This window comes from Phoenix dactylifera, chromosome 17 (genome assembly GCF_009389715.1).
Source record: "Phoenix dactylifera cultivar Barhee BC4 chromosome 17, palm_55x_up_171113_PBpolish2nd_filt_p, whole genome shotgun sequence".
Lineage (NCBI taxonomy): Eukaryota > Viridiplantae > Streptophyta > Magnoliopsida > Arecales > Arecaceae > Phoenix > Phoenix dactylifera.
Window position 1 is genome coordinate 2,476,719 of NC_052408.1, and position 21,448 is coordinate 2,498,166.

A 21,448-nucleotide genomic window follows, 5' to 3' on the forward strand; every position below is an offset into this window, starting at 1 on the left:
TACCAACTATAATAGTTGAGATTGTACATGATTCTAACAACTATAATATATATATATTATGTGAGCATACAGACAAAAAGGGAATAAATATTTTGAGTTTGCCATGCTAACCCACTATATGTTTGACCTGCACTTCAAAATTGGTTGTGTGGCGCTCAAATTTCTTCGAAGTCTCCCATGTAAAGCATCAAGGACAGTACCCTCGCATAACCTAGGCCTTGGTTGGACTTGGCATACATAGTGGCGTTATTTGGGAGGTCTAACTCGGATTTTCAGGCATTTGTTAAAAGATTGACCTACTCGAAGCAAAACCGGGAGGTCAAACTTGGATTTTTCAGGTATTTGTTAAAAGATTGACCTACGTGAAGCAAAACCTGGTTCTCATCAAAGCCTTTTCCTAAACTGTGGTCTTGCACCACAGGCTCTCAAGCAGCCTCTTTCCAATTAAAAAAATGGACAAAAATCTCAAAGGAAGAACTTTTAGTAATTTCTGTTATTGATTCCAATTAGTTATTTTAAGAGGGTAATTAAAGCTGAGATCTCCCAAAGCCAATAGATTTTTTCCTCATTGTCATAAGATACATATTTCCTAAAAGAAAATAAAGAGATAAATATTAAATAAATAGTAGAAAATAGTTTCTAACTTCTACTAAACTTTTAAATATAACATGAGTTTTTAGAAGAAAGAAATACAAAAGTTCCAACGACAATTAAAGAAAAGTCATCCTTGAATTATGAAATATGGAATTGGCCTTCAAGTTTACTCAAGCATAATTTTTGGTGTAGCCATGCAACTCTCTTGAGTTTTGACAGCCTTCTATCACTTGTGTTACTGTTATGAGGCCTCCTTTTGGATGTTTAAACTCCTAGTCCAGGCACAAAGCAGACATGGAGTCCTTCGACTGCATCAACGCATTCTAACTCACTTGTTTTTAGATATTGTGCAAACATGTTTTAGTAAAACTTATTGAAAATAAAATCCAGTTGTACATTGCAATTTTCTTTATGTGGTACAACTCAGACTTCTTTATATGTGTCCATAAAGCAAAGGTATCAAGTGGTTATATGCGAGGGTGCAAATGAACCTAAGCTACTAACGAGCAACTCGGGCTTGGCTCGCTATGAGCTTATTTGAGCTCGGACCTGTTAGGAAATAATCCAAGCTCAAATTAATTCCAAAGCTGGCTCGTAAAAAAGTTGAACCTAAACAGTGGTCTTGTTCATATATAGTGAAAAAAAGCTTGGCTCGACTTGGCTGAAGCTCAAGCCTCACCGAACCGAGCTTGAGCAAATAGAGCGTATGTTGTACCTCCAACTAGTGACGAGAAAAGCTGCCATACGTCACAAGAGATCAAAGACCACGTTTCAAGCTTCAAGGAAGTTTCCTTGTGAGGGCCCAAGAGGCGCATACCAGCAACTATAGCTTGAATGGATGCATAATTGCATATGTTGATGGTATTTGAAGAATCAGAGAATGGATCACCCCCTAGGACTTGATATGAACAGTAAGTCTGTCTCTTCTCCGCAGTTAGATCTTTTCTGAGACCATATTCATGGTACTCACAATTGAAGTCTGTCGTAACACAAAAAGAAAAAAGAGAAAAGAACAAGAAAAAACAGGAGAAGAATAAGAGCAAGCAATATTTCCATGGTTTAGTTTATTGATCTACGTCTCTTAGCAGAAACAATGTAAAAGCTTCACTATAAAAACAAACTAAAGATTACAAAGTACAAGATTGCCTCACAAATCCTAGCCTCCAATCTATCCGATCTCTAGGACACTCAATTGCTCTCTTCTCTTAAGATTACAAAAAATATATATAATAGAGTAAGGCGACGTAGACTCGAACTGATTTTCAATATGGTGTCCTCAATCGATTTAGACTTGATTTCTATAATTTGTAGACTCAAGACATACTCAACACAGTAGGACAAGAAGACCGGTCATTAGTATAACATAAATTTTTCTCTCCTTGCAATAAACTCAGATGACTGTGTATCTTTAACTGCCAAAGGAGACAGATGCATGCTTTGCTTGGCCAACTAACATTGGGAACTAGGATGGAGTTATTCTACCAACTTCAAAGGCTGATGGTACGTCACGCTTCAAGAGTTTTAGCAGGATCCTGGTCAATGGAGAAATGTACAAAATGGTGTGGAACACAACACGGTATACAAGCTCTGCCATCATAGGGACGGATTATTTCTGGATAGATTTTGCACAGAAGCTTGAGGTATGAGGTCACTACTTTGATAATTCAAAACCTAATGGATTTCGCCATCATAGGGATGGATGATTTCAACAGATATGAGTTGCTACAGAAATAAGTTTCGATACACCCAGTAGAAGTATGCAAACTTAGAAAAAGGTAATATACTGACAAAATAAAAAAAAAATGAAATTTTATAGTAATTGTGTGCAGAAATCTCGGAATGACATCCAGAAAAGTACAGCAGTGGATTCTGGAAAAGGTTTGAGTGCGTGGCTTAAAGAAGCATGCATCATGAAAGAGGTTGACATTTCACAGGTTAGAGCCAAATGATTTTTCATGTCTCTCATCGTATTTTCACGTTAATATAGTATCCATGCATGCCTAATACATATCTGAATGGGGGTCATCTAATTCAATGCTAAAAGCAATTGTTGGACAATGGTGAGCACCAATTTCCATCAATTTTGATTATAGACACAGCCATTTGTTGTGTCGATGGGTTTTTGCAATAGATCAAGCAACCTTGGCTATGCTGGACAGCATCTTTGTCCTGCTCACACTCAGTTTCCAAGAACTAGCTATCTTTTAAAATTCCGTTTGCTGTCAAGGACAAATAACCTATCCTTCACATTCTACCAACATGAAATCCAAATAAACAGTATTGCAGAGCTAGATGAGAGGCACCTACATGTGCAGTTCACTTTTATTGATGTTCCCACACCCTAGCAGAGCATGTTGGATCCCAGTGGCACTTCCTTTAGCCTGCTCTATCTGCACATAGGAAGATTTTAGTTAGCGGCCAACACAACCACTCTTAACAAAAATTATTATGAACATACCTCTATGGTACAAAATGAAACCAGCATCATGGACAAAAGCAGAGACAACAACAATCTCTTCCTGCAGAAAAAAATCACAACACCCTTTTCCTCCTGTACAGGATACTGCCTAGTGTTGTCACAAGGAAATTAATCACTTAATCGGGGCTTTTATAAGACAGTGAAAGAGAACGATAACTCAAGTATCAGGCACTTGATCCTCCTCTTCTCTCTCGAGACCTTATGACACTTGGACATGAATGGCCAGTCAACAAATGTTTATCATGTGCTTCCTCTTATCTTGCATCACACACAAGTGAACATATACAAAAGCAGAGTTCGACTTATGCATTTGCTAAGGTACAAAATGCAGTGTTAAAGCATACAGACTCAACATAATTCATCAGCTAACCACAGTCCTATTGTTGCACTCAGTTGAACAACAAAAGCTTGGAAAAAAGCTCAAATCATTGCTCTTTCCAAGCTTGGAAAACAACAGAAGCTTGGAAGACAGTTCAAATCATTGCTCCTTCCAAATTCGACCAGTCACCCGCAGTTTCAGCTCCTGCCGGCTGCCACCTGAGAAGAAGAGGGCCATGTTTCGGTGGATGATCAACCCATCGTAGCTATCCCGAACCTTCCTGTGGCTGTCCCTGATGCTTCTGGGCACTCCCTGCCATATCAGTTTCCTCCCATTGCCACCCACTTCCAGGCTGTAACTGAAGTTCTTTGCCTCACTGTCTTCACCCATAAATCTTAAGAACCCCATGTAAACTGGAGCCATTCCCAAGAGGAAGGCCTCAAAGTGAAGACAGAAGTACTGTCCAAAACAGCTGAAAACCTGCAGGATAATTTTGCGACAGAAAAACAGAAGTGGTATGAATGGTCTGGACTGGGATGATGTCTAAAGACTAAGAATTACACCAAATGCGTGATATTTTCACTTTACATAAGTTATCTTTTAGCACTACATCTATAAACACACTTGACTAGAATATATTATGCTTGCAAGCAGTAACTAATATTTGCATGAGATAAAGTACTCGCTTTTAAAGTTAACTATAAAATTAGGACTGCTATACATAACTATAATTGGACTCTAAACTTAAAGCTGCTATCCATAACCATAATTGGTGTCTGTTAATCTCAAACATGTCCAGTGTGATACGCATGTGGAAGTAAGTGTTGTTTGAGAAGTAAATAGGTGAAAAATATTGCAGCAAGGACTAACTATTCTAACTTGTCATCATAAAAAAAAAGAGGAACATTTTAAAAGAATACAGAGTCAATAACAAAAATAATAGTAATAAAGTGAGGAAAGGGCTTACAGTGAGCATCCATGTTGCATTTTCAACATCATGGGGGTTGGATTTCACATAACGGTGGTTGAATGTGCACCCAACATGCATATCCACTTTATGATCGTTTTTCAGGTGGGCCACAAGCATTGGAATGTCACCCATGACCAGGCATTCAGAACCTGCATAGGGGCAATTGTATGGCCTGAACCCGCATAGTTGCTCGTGTTTCAATTTAGTATAATATGGATGTATTTCAGAGCATCCCAGGTTCTGATATTTACAGGGAAGCTCGAGTGACTCTGCCACCTTCTCAAGAGCTAAGCATCTGATATTACCCAGTTCTTGGCGACAAGTAGGGCAGTGATTATGTACTCTGAGCTTGCAACTTGAGCAGAGAGTGTGACCATTTGGGCACTGCAAAATAAAATGGCGGAAGCATGTTCCTTATAAGTTCAATGCCTCCTATGCATGATGATTAAAACTTAAATTAGCTCTCTGGGGAAAAAAACCCAAGCATGCATCAAATAGATCAGCCAATTGTGTCATCTTGCAATGCATTGTGTAACTAGTGCAACATAATTTGGAGTAGAAGCCAGGCATACATTCTCAAGCATCTCAAAATTTGTCTATAAGTATGGTATTGCTGCTAATTATCACGACACAGGACGAACCAAGAAAAAAAAGGGTTATGTCAGTTAGGAACCTAGGGAAAAGAAACACACATGCACTCATGCATACATGCATACCATTATGTGTATTCTACTTATAAATGTCAAACTCTGCCACCAACAAAGGATGTGCTAGGCAAACTCAAGAAAGGGAGTGCTAAACAAGCAAGTGCAGGTTTGTTCATGTCCTAACTCCCAAACATGCAAGTGACAGGAGTGGAGAGAAGAGGAGAGTGGAAGAAAAAGGTGCTCCTGATGGCAACAGTAGGAAGCATGACCTAGAAGATGGTGAGGGTGGCTCCCACAGGCAATGGTTAAACCGCTTTTTCTTCCACCCCTTCTTCTTCCTCTCCTCTTTCTCTTCCTCCTGCTGCTGCCACTGCACCTCTTCCTCTCCTCTTCCTGTGTCTGTCATCGCTGCTCCTTCACTTGTTCCATGCCTTCCCTTATTGCTCATATTACTGCTCGATGCTGAATTTGTTGATGCAACTTATTTTCTGCCTTCGCCGACTTCTCTATTTTTTTTAACTTATTTGATTTATAAGCTAGAGTTTAATTACTGGACAACTGTTTAATTCAATTTGCCTCAGCACCTGTACCTGCCTAGGCACCATTGGGTCCACTAGGCGCCTTCTGTCCAGAATGCTTTTTCACTTGTGATATTTCTAATATATAGATTCATTTTGCAAACAGTTAAATAATCTATAATACTATACATGAAAACGCAAAGTAGCAAACTCAGAGAGACTACCACAAGCAATCTAAGAGACCTACACAACAATAAAAAGGTGTTTGAGAGTAATTGTATGCTGTGGAAAAATACGATCCTATTTAAAAAAAAAGAAAAAGAAAATAACAGTAAGTGGAAAAATATGATCATGTTTACAAGACTCTGCATGGCAAGATATTGGCCAATCAACAAGCATAGTCACATCTGTTTAAACAAAAAGAGAAAGTAACCAAGTAAGCACTGGAGAAGACAAATTTATCCTGATGTTTTGTGCTTTTATTAGTAACATAAGCTCAGATAGAGAGACAGGAGACACCATTCATGTAGAAGTGGAAGAAGAAAAAACCTGGTGTATGGGAGGGTACATAGAGTTTGTACAGACTGGGCATTCAAGAAGCTCATGCACACTTCTCGTAGAAGATAAGCCTGCTTTAATACCAGAAGCAGTGGAAGACTTGGAAGGTAGGATACCATCAAGTTCAATGCTAGCATTGGCAAGTTCATCATCTGTGACCTGAGATTCAGGAAATTCCATGCAAATGCTGCTTCCAGGAGCCATAGATATTTATTCTTTCAGCCAACTTTCTTCACAAAAAAAAAAAACAGATATTAAAGTTCAAAATACAAGCTTCTTCCCACGACTCTCCCTACACATCATATTCCTACTATAAGTTGCTACTGTTCCACGAGGTCTTAAATAAGTCTTAATTATTTTGGTGTTTAGGCAAACAAAGAGCACCCTCTGAGCCTCATCAAAGACAGTCAAACTTGGAGGAACCTTACCAGAAAATAACCTGCAACTTGCCATAGATTGGTTTTAGTATTAGATAGTTTTTACAAATCTATCTATTTTTACTGCTCAAAATGCACTTTCCATTTTTCAATATTCATATTGCTTCAAAAAACATGAAGGTCAAGCACAAACTCTGCATGTTAGAAAGAACACTACTGATACAGATAGTTATTAGAGTGCTAATTGAAGAAGACCAACTACCACTAATAAACCTTTCCCATAAAAATTCAGCGATAAGAAAAGCAACAGTTGGGAAGAGAAAATTCTAAGATCAGATGGTTGGAATTGTCTATTAAGTTGTTGCTTTACCTTACTTGACCCATTAAAAGAGTCAACAATATGGAATCACAGATCTACACCGAGAAGAAGAGAAGAAAGAGAATTAGACATCATATGATAGTACATCTCCTAGAAAGACTAAAGTCAACAAGCCAAACTTGAAAAGATTGGATGCTAAGGCTTCATTTGGCAAAGCTTTTGAAGGATCACTTTCTGGCCCTCCAGATGCACTTTTGGATGATATAGTGGTATTTGGTAAAAAATCAGAAAGCTGTTTGGTTTTGTCAGAAAGCTGAAAAGGTCTACTTGAGAAAACCTCTATTTTGGAGCTTCTCTCCAAAAGTACTTTTTGGCCAATGTCGGAAAGTTGTTTTGATTTTAATGAAACTTGCTGATGACCAAAATACCCACCAACAAATCTCATAATTACATCTTATATTATATGATATCATATCTAATAAATTATTATATAATAAATATAATATAATAGAATAATGAATTAATAATATATTACGTTATATTATATTATATTATTACATTATAATAGTATAATATATTATATTATTGTAGTAATACATCATTATAAAATAATATATTCTTATATTATATTATAAACATAATATAACATATATTACAATCATAATAATATATTATTATTATAATAATAGTTATATTATGATAATATAATATATTATTATTATAATATTATAATATACTATTAATAATATAACAAGATAATATATTAGATTATATTTCATTATATTATATTATATTGTATGAGTATATTATAATAATATCATATTATTATTATATTATTTTGTTATATTATATTGCAATATTATTATATTATAATAATATAATATAATATAATATTATAGTAATATTATACTATAAATAATATATTATTATATCATATCATATTATGTTATATTATTATGCTACAATATTCAATATTATATTATATTATATAACAATATTATACAAAATAAAAATATTTTAATATGTAATAATATGTAATATTATATTATATTATACTCCACTATGTAATATCTTTTGTTGTCATTTTATTATACCAAATTTTTTTTTTAATTTTAGTTACCAAATATATATTAAAATTTCATAATACTTTTGAAATGTAGTTACCAAACAGCAAATAGCTTTTTATAAAAGCCCTAATTCTAAAAACTCCACTTTTCGAAAGCTCTACTTCTATAAGCTCTAAAAGTTCTACAGCTAACAACAATCCCAAACAGGGCCTAAAACTATCAGCTGCATTTGAAACTGAATCCGATGATGCGAGAGAAGCACATGGCCACATGAAAAACGTCCAATAGAAAAACCAATTAAACGATCAAAGCTGCTCGAAATTTCAAGCTCACATCCGCAAAATCCAACAAACATCCAACCCATGCTTGCAAACAATGGGCCAGAAAACCAGCAGCAGAGCATAATCTAATGTGATGCATGTCAGCTGCCGATGAGCTAAAGGAAAAAGCTGTTATACAGTTCAAGCTAAAGCCTGCAATTCATATCAAATGCTTCATTACGGAAGTAAGACAACAATATTTGATGATCAGAGAAGAATAAGCTATTAGATTTCTTACAATCCATCTGACAAAAATGAAGTGTGCAAATCCATTCGCCAGTTAGAACCATATTCTAAACCAAGTTCCAAGCTTGATCCTTTCAAACAGTGGAAAACTAAACAAATGCTAGTTACTCACAGAAATTATCAAAAAAAAAGAACAGAAAATTCTGAAAATAAGATCGACAAAATAACCCTTAGAAAGAAAATCCGATAAAAAAGAAAAAAAATCCTAGACAAAGGGGGAAAGCAAGAGCGAAGCTAAAAAGGGACAGAAAGATCGAACCTTTGCGTCGAAATCGAATCGGTCGAGCTCGAATCAGTAAGCGCCAACCATAATCCAAGCAAAAGATCACGGAAATCGAAAGGACTCGTGGAGGAATTGGGTAGAGGACGCGAAGAAGATCCAGGGGAGACGGAGGGCGAGGTGGCCGCCTTCTAGGGTTTGGATCCGGAAGCCACTGTTATCTCCTCCGCGTCGGCCTCGGCTGTCCATTTGTAGCCCTGGGAACGGAAGGCGCAAAGGAGCTCCAATGGATTCCATTCAATTTTTTATTTAATTTTTAACATTTTTTTTGGCAAAAATTAATAAAAAAGTAGGAATTGGACCACACGGTGTTCGCGTAGGACACTTGGCCAAATTCAACTGCCATGAAAGGTCCCTCTCTATCCCCTTTTTTTATAATAAAGAATTAGATATTATTTCTTCATTTTGTCGGATATATTTATAATAAAGAACTAGATATCTAATAAAAATTTGATATTATTTTATATTTTTTTGGGTGAGATAGTGGAAAATGGGAGATCGGAGGCATCTCATCTTTTTTTCTTTTTTGGCAATCCCCTGCATGGAATTTATGCACAAGCACTTCTTTTAATATTTCATGATAATTTACAATTTCAATAAAAAATTTATTTTTAGACCTACTACTTGGATGTGCAAAGAATATATAGAAATTCTAAAAATGTGAAATTATAAATTTATATTTTCAGTTAAATCTCTACGGATCATAATTTTCTTTAATCATTATTTTACACCTCTTGTATCTTTGATCATTTTCTTATTCCAACAATCAAACACTTTAACAATTCTCCGCACTTAAAATTTTAAATAATTTAAAACTAGAATAGAAAAAAATTGTTTCTGAAATTAAAATTCTAAATAAAACTTGCATAAAATTTTCAAAAGTCTAGAGAGTTTCAAGTTGAATAGACGCCACAGCAGCCTTTGACTTGTTTATTTAAGATAGGTTTAGCCTTGATTTGTTTATCTAAGTTAGCTTTATAAGGGGCTCTATACTAAACTATGATGTATTAGAGACAAATATAATTGTGAGGCCTAGTTGACTAGGCCCGGCCAGCCATTTTTGGGATAAAGCTTTATGTGATCGCACATGAGGAAGGTAGGGAAGAAAACTCCGGCTGGGAGTCTTTTTTTCTCCCCGATCGCGTCGGAGATCGGAAAGCTTACTACGATCCAAAGACCAGCTGGATCAAACTAGATTTAGCCTATTTAAAGACCTCCTCCTCCTCATTTAGCTCCATCAACAAATAACCAAGAAATCATCACCAATTCCAAGAGTTTTTTCCTCCTATTTCTGTCGGAAAGAGTCGTCAAAACGTCTTGCGGGACCGATGTAAGAGTCCTTCATCTTATTCTCTTTCTTCTCTGGTGTCTTGGCTTTTATTCATCACGATTTGAGTCGGCGAATTGCCAGAAATCATCTGAATAGGGGGTGCCGTAATTCAGTCTTCATCTTTCGATTCCGCAGAGAGGTTTCTCTCTCTTCTTCCCTCTTCTCTCTTTTCTCTCTTTCTCTCTCCTCTCTCTTTTCTCGCTCTTCCCACTCTCTTTCTTTTTTCTCTTTCTTTGTTTTGTTTTCTCTCTTGATTCTCTTTCTACCGGATTTTTTCGCTCTACTCTCTCTAGAGATGATAGATCTAGTAAGCCACTTCTCTTCATGATTTTGGATCAACCCTAGTGAAGGGCCCTAATCCATATTCGACGGGCGGCACACTAACCCCTATCTTGGCTCTTCTTGGATACTATTAGATTTGGTTGCCTCCGATCTTTATTAAACCATCTATACCCTAGTTTGAATATGATCAAATGAGTTTTGCCTTGATTAGACCAACCGAGGCGTCGGGCATTTTCATTAGATCAGCCCTATGAGAGTATTGAAATTAGGAGTTCTACTCTTGAAATAATCATGATAAATTCTGATAAAAATATAATTTTAAATACCAGAATCTTAAAGGAATTTTTGAAATTGATTGGACTAATACTTTGGATTTGCTCGCAAGATAAGTAATATAACTCCTTTTCTAAATTTATCGACAAATTATAAATATTTTTTGAATTGAATTCTTGATTTATAAACTTGATGCATAGTGTTTTATTATTATATATATCTCTTTCTAGAATATTGTATGATTCTTAATTGAACGTATTGATTTTGATATGGATTATGTTCAATTAATTTCGATATTGTATGATTTTATATATCCTATGATTTGGAATATTGAATATGCTTCAAGAAAATAAGTTTTTGCTTCAAAATAGATTTGGACTCGTAGCCAGACTATGTATCGATACCTTGCCAATGGAGGTTATTCGTTGGAAAATCGACACCCTAGTATGGAAGTTATTTGTTGGTATATTGACACCTCATCAGTGTAGGTTAAACGTTGGTATATCGATACCCCGCCAGTGAGAATTATACGTTAGCATATCGACGCCCCGCTAGTGGGGGTTATACGTAGGTATATCGACACCCCCGCTAGTGGGGGTTATATATTGGCATATCGAAACCCCACCAATGATAGTTATACGTTGGCATATCGACATCCTGTTAGTAGAGGTTATATTATGTTGGCATATTGATACCATACTAGTGGGGTTATATGTTGGCATTTTGATGAGCTCAAATTCTGACCCAGCCATAGAGTATAAATGTGGTCATAGTTCATGATTGCCAAGATGAACTTGATGTTTTGAAAGAGATTGACTTATAAACAAAATTTGAAATTTGAAATGACCGGATAGTGTATGAATTTAGTTTTGAATTGTGTACTTCATATGATTAATTTCAGCATATTATTATTATTATTATTTTATTGCTTGATTTATCTAGCTAAAGTATTTATTGCTTACTGGGTTGTCTAGCTCATTATACGATTTTTTACTATTTTTATAGATCTGAATAACTAGCGTGACTCGAAGATTTATCTTGGAAGAATGATTTGAGAAAAAATTTTGACATCTTTATTTAGACTAGATTTTATTTTAGAGTTGATGTAAGATTTCAGAATATTATTGAATTTGTAAGACTTTTAATTTTTGTATTTAATTAGAATTAGAACGTTATTATTTAAATTATTTTTGTTGTTTGATTATGATACCATGATGGGATGCTATGTATACTCGTGGAGAGAGTCTTCTATGAGTATGCAGTGATTGACGTGATACCCAGTTTGCAAACTCGGGTCAGGGGCATGACGATTAATATGGTATCAGAGTATAAGTAGATCAATCATAAGTTAAAGATCAGACATAACATGAGTGTAGGTGGGTAGACACTAGGGACATTGGGATGTAAATTGATATTGATTACATAATAAGTTATTTAAATAATTGAAACATCGTATTCTAGGATTTCTAAATAAAGAAAAAATATTGTACATTATCTATTTGATACTTTTTGGTCCTTTCATTAAAAGACATCTAGTGGATTCAGAAAATTTTGATAGTTTAAATCAGAGTTGCACAATCAAAGCATTGTGAATGGAATTATTTTGACATTGGTTAGACAAGATGACTTTGATTTGAGAAGTGTTATGACTTGATCCTCTACTCTCTGAACTATATGTACCAAAATTTCATGAATGGATTTTTTTTTTTAGGAGGGAGAATGTGAGACCCATTACATTGGGCCTAGTCTACTTGACTGGCCCGACCATTTTTGGCCAAAGTTTCACGTGCGATGCACGTGAGGAAGGCAGGGATGAAGAGTTCGGCTAGGAGTCTTCTTCTTCCTCAATCATGCACGTTGGAGATCGGAAAGCTCATTGTAATCTAAAGACCGGTCAGAGAAGACCGGATTCAGCCTATTTAAAGACCTCCTTCTCCTCCTTAAGTTCCATCAACAAATAACCAATAAATCGTCGTCGATTCCAAGTGTTTCTTTCTCCGATTTCTATCGGAAAGAGTTATCAGAATGCCTCGCCGGACTGAGGTAAGTTCCTTCATCTTCTTCTCTTTCTTCTCTCATATCTTGGTCTTTGTTCATCATAATTTGAGCTGGCGAATCGCCGACAAATCGTCCGAAATAGGGGTGACCTGTTTCGGTCCTTATTTTCCAATTTCGCTGCCACTGGCCACCGAATTTGGCTGGGGTTGTGGCCGCTTGTGGCCGCCATCGAGTGGGTGGTTGGTCCACCGTGGCTGCCACCCCCTTGGACCTGCTGAAAGAAAAGGAGAAAAGGAAAGGAGAAGGAGAAGAGAAACTTTCCTATTCATGGAGAGAGAAGAGAGAGCCCTCTCTCTTCTCCCCTCTTCTCTCTTTTCTCTCTCTTACTCTCTCCTCTCTCTATTTCTTTCTCCTCCCTCTTTCTCTTTCCTCTTTCTTTCTTTATTTTTTCTCTCTCTTGATTCTCTCTCGACTAAGCTTTCTCTCTCTATTCTCTCTAGAGATGATGATCCAGTAAGACACTTCTTTTCGTGACTCTAGATCAACTTTGGTGAAGAGCCCTGATCTATATTCGACGAGCAGCACACCAACCTCCATCTTGGCCCCTTTTTGGATACTATTAGATTTGGCCGCCTTCGATTTCTATTAAACCATCTGTACCCTAGTTTGAATATGATCAGATGAGTTTTGCCTTGATTAGAGCAACCGAGATTCCGGGCACTTCCGTTAGGTCAGCCCTATAAGAGTATTGAAATTAGGATTTTTATTCTTGGAATAATCATAATAAATTTTGATAGAAATATAATTTTTAAATACCAAAATCTTAGAAGAATTTTTCAAATTGATTGGACTGATACTTTGGATTTGTTAGCAAGATAAGTAATGCAACTCTTTTTCTAGACTTATCGGCAAATTATAAATATTTTCTTAATTGAACAATTCTTGATTTATGAACTTGATGCATAATATTTTATTATTATATATGCTTCTTTCTAGAATATTGTATAATTCTTAATTAAACGTATTGATTTTGATATGGATTATGCTCGATTGATTTTGATATTGTATGATTTTATGTATCCTATGATTTGGAACACTGAATATGCTTTGAGAAAACGAATTTTTGCTTCGAAATGGATTTAAACTCGCAACCAGATTATGCATCGATACCCTGCTAGTGGAGGTTATATGCTAGTATATCGACTCCCTGGCAGTGGAGGTTATTCATTGGTATATCGACATCCTGCAAGTGGGATTTATACGTTGGTATATCAACACCTTGCCAGTGGGGGTTGTACGTTGGGATCACTACAGAAAAAGTGGTCATTCCCGACCTCTAGCGGCTGATGCTAGGTAGAAGCGTTGGTAAATTTGGCTATAGGGTCAAAATTTGCTGACACTTTTAAGTAGCGTCGGCAGGCATTAAAGCAGACAACACTTAAAAGCGTCGGCGAACTCCTGCCTGCTTAGTCGACGCTTTCAGCAATCCATAAGACGACGCTAAAAAGCGTCATCGGACTCCTAACCACTTAGCCGACACATTTTAGTGTCATCGGAGTGTATGCCACCCTAAGACGACGCTTATAAATGTCGTCGGAGGCCTGGACCTTTACGATACTTATAAGCGTCGTCGGAAGCCTGGACATAAGAGGATGCTTATAAGCGTTGTCAGAGTCCAACTCCCCCAACCCGAAATACACCCAGCGCCCAACCTGATCGATGCCCTCAAAAGCCCTAGCCCCTTTTCCTCCTCTCGGCCGGCGACCACCGAGCGACCCCTCTTCGGCATGATCTCCTCCTCCCTAGCCCTAGCCCTACCCCAATCGATCTTCTCCTCCCTTCTCTTCGTCGCGAGCTCCGCCTTCGCCTGAGGTATTTTCTCCTCCTTCCTTCTCTCCAATGCCGACCGATCGGCTGCAAGTCCCGATCGAGCTCCGCCTCCGCCCGAGGATCTTCTCCCTCCTCCCTCCTCCCTCCTCTCCGGCATCGACCGACCAGCCCCAAGCTCCGATTGAGCTCTACCTCCTCCCGAGGTATGCTTTGTGTTAATTACAATATTTTGATGATGTTTGATGCAAATTTTTTGTTGGATTATTAATGTTGTGGATTGTTGATGGAGGACCACTACAGGGAGAAGAGGAAGAAGAAAAGAGGAGGAGAAAGGAGAAGAAGAGAAGAGGAGGAAGGAGGAGAAAGGGAGGCTAGATTTTATTCAATTCTTCAATGCCCTAATTCATGAGAGGGGTGACCATTATATAGGCCTTACATCAGGTCAATCAATTAATGACATACCAAACTTAGACCCTTACATTAACCCAATCAATTGATTGATTATATACCAAAATCGATCCAATCACTCGACCCAATTACATAACTTAACAGCTAACCCAAATGACTTGTCTAATAACAAAACATCTGACCAAATTGACTTGACTAAAAGCAAATGACCTAATTGACTCGATCAAACAAAAGCAAAATATAGAAAATAAAAATGAAGCAGACTCAAATGGATCCAATCTGGGCCTGACTCAAACCGGTGGCTCAAGATCATCTCCCAGCCACAATGATATCAATTTCTGGTGCGAACGCGAGCGAGTGGCTCTGATGGTGCGATCGTCTGAACGAACGGCTCTGATGTTCCCATCAATTGTTTTCTGATTTCATTTTCGTTGTGACGAGTATTACACGAGCAATGTACGTGTATTGCACGATGAAATTGATAGGAAAGAAGGAAAAACAAGGACAAAGATTAATTAGCTTTTGAAAAATAGTAACAAAAAGGATTTGGATTTGCACTCTAGAGTCCCAAGTTGGTGCTCTGTGCTAATCACGGCTTTGCAATCAAACAATGGACGAGTCCAAGGTGCGGGACACTGTTGGACCGTCACCACACAAATATATTAGTGGTTGCAGCTTTCTATTATAGCACTCAGAGAATGATTAAGCATGGCGTCCAGCATCGGTGCATGGATTTATGAGGACTGAAAGATTGAAAGCATATCCAAGACTTGACTGCGACCTCGTAATTTTTGGTTTCTCTGCCTCGTTTTATCCTAATTATTACCCCACCTATTCTTACCCTTTTATTCTTAATTATTTTTTACCATCCTGCGCCATCAACATCTTCTCTCCTCCATTCTGTTCAGGGGTGCAAATGGATCGAAACGGGTCGGGTCCTGAGTGACCTCGACCCGATCCGATTTTTTGTTCGGATCCTAATTTTAGACCCAGATCTGACCCGGTTGAAGATCGGGTCGGATCCGGATTCGAGTTCGGGTCAACTCCTTGTGTGCTTTTGGAAAAAAATTTGGGCAAATCTAATTTGGTCATATCATAATTATGAGGCGCGGGGTGACCCATGACTCAGAAAGACTTGCAATTGACCTCCAGTCTGAGCAGATGACCCATGACTTACTAACTAAGTCTGTCTACAAGCCAAATTTCATATCAGACTATTTTTTATCTATATGACTGATTGGACGGAACTTGGTGTCTCCCAGCTCCCCTCTCACGAGGGCAAAAAAAAATCCCAGACCTTCTTCCAAAATCCAATTCCATTGCAGAAAACTGGCACATGACCCATATTCAGTTCAGTGTTCCCCCACTTTCTCCCTTCAAAAGTTAAAAGAAACGAAAACCAGAAAACTGAAGGAAAAAAAAAAAAACCAGCTACCGATACATCAGAGGTATCAACAGTGTAATAGAATTAGAGAAAATCCTGACGGGCCGAGGTTCCTTTGGATTCTATGAACCTATGCTTGTTGCTATCCTTCCATGCTTGAACCCTACTCGCTTTAGGGCTTTTTTTTTCCCTCTATCTCTCTCTCTCTCTCTCTTCGGGTCCATTCGGGTCAGGTCAAGTCCGTTTTGTAAACCCAGATCCGACCCAGAAAATGATTCAAATCCAATTTTTAGACCCGACCCGGATCCGCGGATCCTAAAATTCGGGTCGGGTCGGGTCTACGCGAGTCGGATCGGGTCGGGTCACGGGTCGACCCGACCCATTTGCAGCCTTAATTCTATTTGCTTGATACACAGTCTGTATGGTAAAAACTGTCTCCTAGTCTTAACCCATTTTAATTCTGTTTGCATGATCATTTGCTTGGAAGCTATTTGCCTTGCTATTCCTTTTTTCCTGCTTCTTAATGCTTCCAAAGATAGGTGTTAGAAGCAGTTTTCCGATCAATATTGTTGAAGCCATTTTTGTTTCAACTGATTGTCATGGGGCTATATCCTCCTTTTTCTCTGCCTTTTTTTTAGAGAAAAAGATGATAGTCTTGGGGCTATATCTTTGTTCGTGTATGTAGAGGAGAGTACTGCAATTACCTAATTTGTTTTCAGCCCTATCATCTATGGGCCCTTGTTTCAGCTTGTGTTTGGGACTAAAACTGCTTAACCAAGATCAATATCTTAAATCTTTAAAGAAATGGTTGGCTAACCTTGTTACATGACTTCTATGCATAAGTAGTTAATGACGAGATATATAAGGGACATATAAAGCCGCATGTTCATTAACATACTCTTTTTTGATCTTTTCGTCAAATAAATTTTATGCCATCCTTTTTCATACCCTAATTTTGTTTATCTTTTTTAAATAAATTGTAGTTCAATCATTATCCTAATAGAATAGACAAAAGTTGGATAAATATGTCGAGATCTAGTGCCGAATATTTGAATGGAGTTCAGAATTTCATTAAATTTGCTTTTGAAAAATCTAATATGAATGGAAAGATTTTATGTCCATGTCGAAAGTGTATAAATTGTTCTTCTCTCGCTCCAAAAACCGTTGAAGAACATTTAGTATGGAATGGTTTTCTTAAGGGTTATACTGAATGGGTATTTCATGGAGAGTTCATATCGTCCTCTTTGTGTAACGAACCCTCGTATATAGAACACACTCCTAGTTTTGGATCCAATAACAAGAAAAGAAATTCTGTAGGAGAAGATGATATAAGGGGCTTACTTAGAGATGTTCTTGGACATAGTATTAGAAATTTAACAAATTTTATTGGAGGACAAGAAGCAGCTGCAATAGGCGACGAGCATACAATTACTGATTCTATGTATGTTGAGGAACCTATACATTCTGAAGATGACACAACTCGGTATCATAACTTGGTGAAAGATTGTGATGATGCGGAGACTTATACTCAGTATATGACTTATAATGTTGTGCCAATTGATGAACTAAATACTACGAGTTTGGTTAGGACGGATGTTGAGTGAGAGAGTATAGTTTCTAAATGGTAAGAAAAATTTACGATGTTATTTATTAGCAATTCATTTACTGTTCAATTATTATTTAATTGATATTGTTTTTTTTGGCATACTAGGTAACAACATGCCCCGAGAGAAACGATTCAGAGATGTGGAGTTCCAGTAGTCTCAGGTAGAATCTTCTTCTGATTAGGCCCTGCAATCGCAGCAGGCCAACGAGCCCCAGCGGCACGAGTCCCAGTCTTAACAATTATTCAGGCGAGGATGTTGTTATTGATGACTTGCAGATCTATACTAATTTGATTTAAAGCTCATATATTAAGTTATATTACAAACTAATTATTTTAATTCATTTGCCTTCAATGTATTAATGCATATTTTATTATATTTTAATAGATGGACAGGAAAAAGTGACAACGAGATGGGGACCCACTCGAGCAAAGGATGTGTAGCAGCTTTATGAGGATGAGAAGATTGTCATTCGATGCAACAAATTGGAGCAGCCCATCAAGAGGGGTGGAGGCCTTTTACCAAGTTTTCTAGGATTGGTTGCGCGTAAGGGTCAATTGTGTCTGCTCAACTATACGAAGTAGAATGATATGCTTCTTTCGTATAAGGTTGAGCTTCTTAGTGTTATACAGGTAAAGAATTGAATTTGATATTGTTAATTTAATACATACTGTATGTTAATTTGCTTACTATTATAATTATAATTTTTGATTTAATATTGTTATAATATTCTTTACTTTGGTATAGAATAAGTTTGTGCTCCCTCCAGAGAGCCATGATTGGGTGTTAAAGTCCCTCAACCGCAAATTAAAAAAAAATAAGGAGAAGTTGAAGGCGGATTGGAAACATGAGGGTATGACAGAGGAGGAGGTTGCTCGTGTTTGTCTTCTTGATGTATACCCTCATCAGTGGAGGGAGCTTGTTCACTACTGGTTTTCAGAAAGAGAACAGGTTGTGTATACTTTATATTGTATTTATTATTAATATAGATTGTAAATATATACATTGAATATATTACATTGTTTACTTTTTTTTCGCAGACATATTCCGACATTGGTAGAGCTGCACGAGCATCTTAGGCAGTTCCTCATACTTCGGGCTCGAAGAGTTATGCGAGACGTAAAGCTGAATTTGCAAGTTTTTTTGAAACTCTTTGAAACTCTTTGAAACTCTTCTATCATATAGCACGTATCATGATATATAGCTTGCCAATATACCTCTTGTTGTAGATGGAAGAGCATGGGAGGGAGCTTGGTGAGGTAGAGTTCTATAGGATGACTCACACCCACCGAGATGGCAGCTTTGTTTGAGAGGAGTCGAGAGATATAGTTGTATGGATTCATCTTTGATTTGTACAATGATTTTTTTATTAGTTTCATTTTTTTCAAACATTAACATCTGACTTTTTTTGAGAGATATAGGATAGGGCTACATCTCTTATTTCAGAGCGCGTCGGAGAGTTATCATCATCCGGCGCGACCAGTCGCATCAAAGCTCAGGTGTTCGCCGAATTGATGGGACCCGAGCGTTATGGTCGAGTGAGGGGTTATGGCGTTGGAGTTACTCCCACTTAGTTGTCTGCAGTAAGTAGATATACTTAAAATGCCAGACAAGGTAGTAGCACTGCAGAGATTTCTAGTCTGAATGCCTCTTTTGAGAAAGCGATGCAGAAGATGAGGCAGAGCCATAAGACAGAGATAGAGCACATAAGGCAGAGCTATCATACCGATATTGCAGATTTGAAGCAGAGCCATGAGACACAGATACAATCTTTAAGGGCTCAGCTTGACCAGATTTCATCTGTATTGCAAAGTTTTGCCCCTCCTCAGGTAAATAATTATATCTATTTAAATATTTTACATAATTATAATGTATTTTTGTATGAGTTTAATGACTTTCGTATTCTTAGCTTCTAAAGTTTCTATTTTTTTCTTGTAGGTTTATAATACTTCATCTACTTATAGAGATGATGATGATGATGGCAACGACCCTTGATACCTTGCAGACTGTTTATTTAAGAGTTTGATCTGTATATTTTTTATGTTTTTGAAGCACATTGTAAATGTAAATTGACAATGAAAATATAATCATCTATGACAATATAAATATTTTGAATTATCTGTTTGTTTGTGACATTTGAATTTTGTTATGTATTTGTTTGCTAAATAATGTATACAGAATTGAAATTTTTTTTATTGATTTTTTTAAAAAAACTATACCGATGCTTTACTGACGCTTTAAAGCGCCATTAGAGTCATCTGGCATGGCACGGCAATACAAAAATGGCACGGCACGCCACCATTGGCACGGTGGGTTGTTGGCTTCCATCGATGCTTATAAGCGTCGACAAAGGACAAATATTGGCTGATGTTTATAAGCGTCGGTCGATCTTGAGATTTGCCGACGCTTATAAGCGTTGACGGAATCCATGATGGACTGACGCTTATAAGTGTCGGCAAAGCCCTAAGATGGACCGACGCTTAAAAGCGTCGGTAAAGCTTCTGGTTTTGCCGACGCTTTTTGAAAGTATCGATAAAAAAATTTTTCACTCTTTATTTGCTAATGCTTTTGCGACGCTTTTGAAAGCGTCGGCGTGGAAGGTAGCGACGCTTATAAGCGTCGTTAAAAACTCTAAAAAGCGCCGGAAAAGATAATTTTTTTTTGTAGTGGATATCGACACTCCGCTGGTGGAGATTATATACTGGCTTATCGATACTCTACAAGTGGGGGTTATACATTGACACTTTGATGAGCTTAGATTCTGGCCTAGCCACAGAGTATATATGTTGTCATGGTTCATGGCTATCGAGATGAACTTAATGTTTTGAATAAAAATGATTTATAAACAAAATTTGAAATTTGAAATACTAGATAGTGTATAGATTTGGTTTTGAATTGAGTACTTCGCATGCTTAAGTATTATGATTGTTATTTTTTTGCTTGATTTATCTAGCTAAAATTTTCATTGCTTACTGGGTTGTTTAGCTCATTATATAATTTCTTACTATTTTTACAGATCCGAAGAACTAGTGTGACTCAAAAATTTATCTTAAGAAAGTGATTAGAGACAAAATTTTGACATCTTTATTTAGACTAGATTTAATTTTAGAGTTAATGCAAGATTTTGGAATATTATTGGTTTTGTAAGACTTTTAATTTTATTATTTAATTAGAATTTGAACGTTATTATTTAAATTATTTTTGCCGTCTGATTATGATATCATGATGAGATGTCTTGAATGCTCATGGAAAAAGTTTCTTATGAGTATGCGGTGGTTGATGCAATGTCCGGTTCGTAAACTCGGATCGGAGGCATGACAAATGGTGATTGCAAGCAGCAATTTGATCACTTTGGGGTTTGTTATTTTATTGTTGAAGTAAAATATTTTTAACTAGCTGGCAAAAACTTCAAGGTAGCGGTTCAAAAAACTTTGCTCAGTTTTGTTGATTATATTGAAAAAAAAAAAAGAGATGTCAAAAATCAAACATCCATTATTAACTTTTTAAATTCGCTATAACGCTTTGTTGATGGTTAGGCGTGGCAAAGACAAATTAGATAAGAAAGGCGACGAAGGGTGATGTGATATTTAGTTACATCGAGAAGAATTTGGAAAATCAGATTTTTTGGTAAAAATTGAGTTTTCC

The 21,448-nt window shown here is 36.9% G+C and overlaps 1 protein-coding gene across 8 annotated transcripts; it reads right to left on the reverse strand.

Annotated features, from left to right (window-relative positions):
- Window positions 1-2,809: 2,809 nt before the first annotated feature.
- Window positions 2,810-8,936, reverse strand: LOC103705037 (E3 ubiquitin-protein ligase SINAT2-like). 8 transcript variants are annotated; one of them, XR_005506625.1, is made up of 6 exons: window positions 8,674-8,918; window positions 6,077-6,315; window positions 4,360-4,746; window positions 3,541-3,872; window positions 3,376-3,487; window positions 2,810-2,980 (listed from the first exon to the last, which is right to left on the reverse strand). XR_005506625.1 is itself a non-coding variant. In XM_039114745.1 (5 exons), exons 2-4 carry the CDS (start codon window positions 6,287-6,289, stop codon window positions 3,552-3,554), a joined length of 921 nt encoding a protein of 306 aa, XP_038970673.1. In that variant the 5' UTR covers window positions 6,290-6,315; window positions 8,674-8,918; the 3' UTR covers window positions 3,182-3,487; window positions 3,541-3,551. The 8 variants fall into 8 exon arrangements, 6 of the variants coding, with proteins under 6 accessions (XP_038970673.1, XP_038970676.1, XP_038970677.1 ...); XR_005506624.1 differs by having other exon boundaries at window positions 3,376-3,872; XM_039114745.1 differs by lacking the exon at window positions 2,810-2,980 and having other exon boundaries at window positions 3,182-3,487.
- Between the last annotated feature and the right edge of the window lie 12,512 nt (window positions 8,937-21,448).

Bases quoted from the DNA above. Each gene is read 5' to 3' on its own strand.
- LOC103705037 (XM_039114746.1), bottom strand. From the start codon at position 6,289: ATGGCTCCTGGAAGCAGCATTTGCATGGAATTTCCTGAATCTCAGGTC. The intron at 4,747-6,076 runs GTTTTTTCTTCT...TTTATTTTGCAG, and splicing joins TGTACCCTCCCATACACCAG to TGCCCAAATGGTCACACTCT. The intron at 3,873-4,359 runs GTAAGCCCTTTC...ATTATCCTGCAG, and splicing joins ATGCAACATGGATGCTCACT to GTTTTCAGCTGTTTTGGACA.